Source organism: Amblyomma maculatum, chromosome 1, assembly GCF_055883805.1.
Source record: "Amblyomma maculatum isolate TAMU_Amacu chromosome 1, ASM5588380v1, whole genome shotgun sequence".
Taxonomy (NCBI): domain Eukaryota; kingdom Metazoa; phylum Arthropoda; class Arachnida; order Ixodida; family Ixodidae; genus Amblyomma; species Amblyomma maculatum.
Genome location: NC_139344.1, coordinates 290,122,883 through 290,128,882, shown reverse-complemented (window position 1 = coordinate 290,128,882; position 6,000 = coordinate 290,122,883). Strand labels below are relative to the sequence as shown.

The 6,000-nt window shown below is 49.4% G+C and overlaps 1 protein-coding gene across 1 annotated transcript in view; it reads right to left on the bottom strand.

The window, feature by feature from the left end:
- Window positions 1–2,602: 2,602 nt before the first annotated feature.
- Window positions 2,603–6,000, bottom strand: part of LOC146206785 (serine/arginine-rich splicing factor 12-like) — a 30,402-nt gene continuing 27,004 nt past the window's right edge. Inside the window, exon 6 of the mRNA XM_084591571.1 lies at window positions 2,603–4,222. Coding sequence (XP_084447697.1) covers window positions 4,087–4,222 — 136 coding nt within the window. The 3' untranslated portion in view covers window positions 2,603–4,086. The remainder of the gene's footprint in view (window positions 4,223–6,000) is intronic.

Genomic DNA, 6,000 nt, shown 5'->3' with positions numbered 1-6,000 from the left:
TGCTCTTCCCTACCATCTTCTCACTCTTTAGCAACTTGCCCGCCTAAATATCATCCTCCGCAAGTCCTACAAGCAAGCCCTGGGCATTCCATTGTACGCGGCTACCTCACGTTTGCTCGCCGTGGGCGTTCACAATACAATCCAAGAGCACATTGAGGCACACCTGCTCTCGCAACGCGAACGACTTCGACAGACCCCGCTGGGCCGCCACCTACTCCAAGCACTCCGGTACCCTCTGCCCAAATCATACTTAACAACTGTCCCGCTCCCCCCTGAGCTACGCCAACGCATCGTGGTTGCTCCCATCCCCCGCGCCATGAACCCTACGCTCAACAAAGGCCGCCGACAAGCTCGCGCCAGATACATTCAACGCCACTACTCTCGTAATGATAAGTCCGCTATACTGATGCCACCCCGCACCCCGACCACCATGCTTACACCGTTGCCGTGGTAAATGCCTCCCTACAGCCGCAGGCCCTCGCCAGTGTGCGCACATCAGACACTGCAACTGCTGAAGAGGTTGCCATTGGCCTCGCCATAGCCACTTCCGCCTCGGAGCACTTTCACTCCGTATCCTGACCACTATCCCTCCTGACCACATGGTCGACCTCGTGTGGATCCCGGGACACGAGTTGGTGGCCGGCAACAACAGAGCTCACGCTCTAGCCCGCGAGCATACTTACCGGGCAACGCCGACGTCCTCTGAACCGGATCCCACCCCAATCCCGGTCCCACCCACATACTCCGACACACTCGCTTACTTCCGAGCCTCTCGGCTTCTGTATCCCCCTCCGCATTCTCGCCTCACGCGCCAAGATTCTACTGACTGGCGAAACCTCCAGGCAAATACATTCCCATGCCTTGCGCGTCACCTTTTTTACCCCACTCGCACCTGCCCTTTCTGCACCAGCCCCGCCACCCTCGCACATGGGCCTGCACCTCGAACCCCAACCTCCCTCCTCTTCCCCCCGACATCAGCGGAACCTGGGAAGAGCGCAGCTCTGCAACTCCAGCCTGCCCGCCCAGCAGAGGCTCATAGTGCGGGCACGGCTGGCTGCACGCTCAACTGATGCCCTGGACTGAGGGCGCCACCCAGGACTGCCATCATATCTACTCCCCCTTTTGAATAAATGTATTGAACGAACGAACGAACCAAGACCGAACTTGCCTGTAATTCCGGGTATTTCTTCACTCCCCACCTTAGCATTCCGGTCACCTATGAGAAAAAGGTCGTCTGATGATGGAGTGCGGTCTAAAAGGCATTGCAGGTCAGCATAAAATCTGAAGTCAGCTGCTTCAGCAGTAGTGGTTGGTGCATAGACTTGGATAACTGCTATGTTGAAATGTTGACCTTGGACCCGAAGTGAAATCATTCGGTGGATTTTGGGGTTGTACCCTAGCACTACTTTGCCCATTCTTCTGTTTACTGAGAGCGACCCCATACCTTCTCCTGGATTCGTGCCCGCAATAAGACATAATGGTCGCCGGAATTAACGTTCAATCTGTCCATTCCTCGCTCGACATCGTTTACCTTGCGTCATAGATCTTGCATTCCATGTTGCTATATGATTTTGCAACATTGGACTTTCCGGGTACCGATAGGGTACCCCTATTCTAAAACTCCCTAATGTCTGGTTAGCGTTAAACACCACTTAACTAGTGATAGTTACGATGAACTCCAAATGCAATGGATCAGCTGAACTATTTACTGGTAATGAATTATCGACTTCTGGCTAGTCGCGTCGAATTTGGCGGCTCGTGACAATTCTGTCGACCAATCAGGTGCGCCGCTCGCGCGGAGATTTTGTCGATGTCTGATGACAGCGAGAGCAATCACAAGCTTTCGCCTATGAAAAAGAATTGGTATGCTTCTCTGACACCGGCGCGGACGGCTTGAGCGGAAGGCACGGCCAGCGCGGCGGGAGTCTTAACAGCGGTACGATGGAGGCGGTCGCACCGAACTCGGATGCCCGCGCAAGAACTAAATCGCGCATCACTGCAGATTACTTATAGGTTTGTGGGGTTTAACGCCCGAAAGCGACTCAGGCTATGAGAGGCCTAGTGGAAGACTCCGGAAATTTCACCGGGCGCTTTGCTTTTCGCCTCCATCGAAAAGCGGCCGCCGAGGCCGGGATTCGATCCCGCGTCCTTGGGAGCAGTAGTCGAGCGCCGTAACCACTACGCCACCCCGGCGGGAAGTCATATTAGCTAGCGTGAACACAGTAGTGTATCGGCAGCTTATCGGCGCCTGCACAGCAGCACACATGCGGCGACCGGTGTTGCTGTGACATCAAGCGTTTCAACATGGCGACCATTGTCAGTGGGAGGAGCTTTGCAGTCAACTTCAGGCACAGATTTCGAAATACGGAATGCGTTTAGGGCACTCGAATTTCGGAAATAGAACAAGGTACAGTGTTACCTGCCAGACTACAGAACTAATATATCGGATGACCGTGGCATGACCCATTTCATAGCTAGGCCGATAGAAGAAAGGGGCTGTGAACTACCCCATTAATGCTTACTGAAGAACTAGCAATTGTGTAGTGGTGTCAACTGACAGCAGCAGTCGAAATGAACTACTGCAACAAAAAAAATGCCCACAACATTTTTATGAACTTTAATAGGGACAAAGTATTTACAATGACCGCATACAATTGACTCAAAGGTGAAGCACAAGCTATCTGCAATGAAATTTTATACACTGAACAGAACACCTTGCCAGAGCAGCGCCTCCTCTTAGTTTTGCAATGCCTGCAGAGTACAGCCGATCCGACAGTTAAAGGCCTCTCCTACCCAGCCGTGATAGGCGGTTCTTTCCCGTGCTTGCTTTTTTAAGGGGACATATAAGCACACTTTTAAGCTCTAAATCAATGTTTCTAGCTACAGTGCTGGAAATTTTAGCTCTTAAAATAAACGTACAATTTACTTTACGAAGGATTTAACATTTCCCGCACAGAGCAGAAGTTTCAGCTACCGTGTGTGCGTGCTTGTCCTTGTTGGACCATGGTGCACTATTAGTTGGACAGCCTTAAGTGCCTTCGGAGAGCACTGGCAAGCATGTCGAAAGGATTGTCGCACGCGACCGCCAAACTCTCCGGCGACATTCACTACCCACCGCAAACACAGGGGCCACTGTAGTGCTTCAGAGCAACCAAACGAGTTTGCTTTCAGATGACAAGTCTTGTGACGCAACAAAATATGTGGGCCTGCCTTTGAGATTTCTGTCACCAGACGAGGTCTTTGGCAAAGAAGGCCCTTGTACTTTCGGGTGACCACAGAATGGGACATTTGGGCTAATTACATCAATGTCATTTGATATTGTTCTTGCAAATTGGTTTCTAATAAAAGAAAGACACAGTATCTATCACACATGCCAGGAAATAGGTGAACTTATTTTGATGTCAAAAAAAAATGATTTTTAAAAATTTGAGGATTCAAACAGATGTTTCATTGCCGAGATTAGTGTTCATCCATTAGACAACACAAGGCTACCTCTCAGTTTAAGTTAGGTCTTAAAGAAAGGAAGACTGAGCACTCTTGGAGACAGCCACACTTAATTGCCATGCAAAGACAGCTGTACATAGCTTAGTAACGCTTGGCTCAAAAGCAAGCAAGAATCTGGGAGATTCATATGGCATGCGAATAGGCGAACACTATGGCTGGGACGTAGGGCAGCACACTAAATGTAGCGCCACATTGCAACGAACTGCAGTGAACATAGACTGCTCCCATTGAAAAGTATTTGGTCGTCATTGTAAAAATAGAGGAGGCATCGACCAAGCTGCAAGGTGCTTTTTGAAGGGCACAAAATAAAGCCTATAAAGTGCCTCCAAGTGCAGCACTTGGAGGAAATAGAGCTGTTTATTTTGGCTGACAGAGGAACCCAATGTGAAACCTAAATCCACTTTAGACAGAACCAGCAATGAAAAATGAAATTTCACTGGTGTGAGCAAGTACAGCCCATTCTGCTAAATATGAGATACATCCAGCAGAACAGATGAAAAACTTTCCACTGAAACTTCAAAGGACACCAGCATGAAATCTAGTCCAATCTCAAGAATCAAACAGTGCAGTCCGCAGACTGCGTCATTCTGGAGACTTGCTCCTAGACTTCTCGCGGCTTTCATCAATGATCTCGTAGGGCGATCTGTCCCGGCTTTTGCCTTTGCTCCCAAGATGAGAAGACTGGGACCGAGACCGTGACCTGCTGTAGGACCTTGACCTGAAAGAAGGAAAATAGCAGTGAAAAAACTAGCAGAGCATCTGATGTGAAATTAAGGGGTCATGACTGTGGACCTCACCAGCACATCCTTTTTCTTCTAATCTGTCGGCCATAAAGTGATTACAGTATTATTGATGCCTCACAAACAACGTAAAAATAACTGCATATTCTAAGGTCTTGTCAGTTTTTGATGTGGATGACAGACTGGTAATATTTAAAACAAGCAATAAAATCCATATGATCAGAAGTTCCTGCTCAAGGTACATTTCAGAACAAATCCACAGCCCCAGCTGGAACAGTACAATCCAGCTTATCAATGATTCAAATTTGACCCAGTATAGCATCAGGCTGACTGCACTAATGGGCACCGTTCAACAAGAGGCAGATATCAAATCCACTGGCAAGACACACTTGGAGGAAAGTACACCAAGAGGCGAAAAGCACTCATTTTAATATTTGGGGCAACTTCAAGGACACTTCCCAGGCGGATGTGCCATTTGCCAGCCAAAACCAGTCCGTGGTTGCACACTGCACGAGATGCAAGCAGGTGAAGGCTGCCTTCTACAAACCTTTGCACTGGGCTTGAGTTCTCGAAATTCTTCCTCTTTGTGTAAGTGGCAGCAGTCAGTTTTCAGTGTTAGCGCGAAGTGCACATATGAGCGCCCACACTGCTAAGATCTATATAGTGGACCTGCTAGTGGCTTAATGCAGACTGTCTGATTAACTGCAGGTCGGTCAACACAAGGCCACCCATGAGTGGCTGTTTTCTCAAGTAATATGACTAGTTTTCCTAACGATGCATGCCAGCATGCGGAATGAACTTGAAGCACAGGCTCTTCCTTGCTTGTGCCGCGATTCCTATATGAAAGAAGCCATACTATTGTGCTTTAGAGAACGAGTCCTTAGTGCTGCTCTTGTCTTCAACCATTTTCTATCAAGAGCGGTAACTGCATGATGCAGAAGCATAGTGTCAGCAATACACAGGGGTGCAACAGCTCAAACAGGATTTGTAGCAATTTTTAGGGCATGGAGAAAAAATACTGCACTTGCAGCAGGAGGAATTCAAATTTTGGAGCTGTTGTACACGGAAGAAAAGTTACTTTCAGCACAAAAAAACGAAGAGATGAATATCTGACCGTATGAATGTGATCCAAGGAAACCTAGAAAGGGCCGGATGTCTACCCGCTCCTCGCAATGACAATACTCTGACAGTCTCCGCAACGCTAGGTATTTCTTGTCCATGGAAGAGAGGGTGCTGGCAAATTGAGGTCAGCAAAAAAGACTGCAAGAATTCATAACACCAGACTAGGGTGTCTAGAAGGGGAGGTGTGAAAAACGCGGCGCGCTGCCCATAGAGAAGAGTGACCCCCTGCGCGTGACTGCCGCCAGGGAGCGCCGCAGTCTGGGGCGCCGTCAGCATTCCGGAGGGGGCGGCAGAGTGAAGGTAGTCAGAGCGCGGTTTGACCCGTCGTCGTGTGTTTCGGGGCGATTTCCTGCGTGTGCTGCTTGCATACCCTCGCTGCGTGCTGGCAGAAATGCCGCCGACGTCAAAGAAAAAAAACTCGGAGGTGGTGCTTTGTTCCCGGGTGCGATTCGGGTTACAATTCGTGTTCGGAAAAAGTGTCTTTTCCGTGCACAGTCTTGCCCAGATCAGCTCTCGAAGTGGGCTGCAGTCCCCCTGGATGCTGTTGAGGTCGCGTTAGACCACACAGACTATGTCGAAAAGCGAAGCGACGCTCGGCTGGTATATTATATTGCGGGCTATGTGGCCAGGAAGC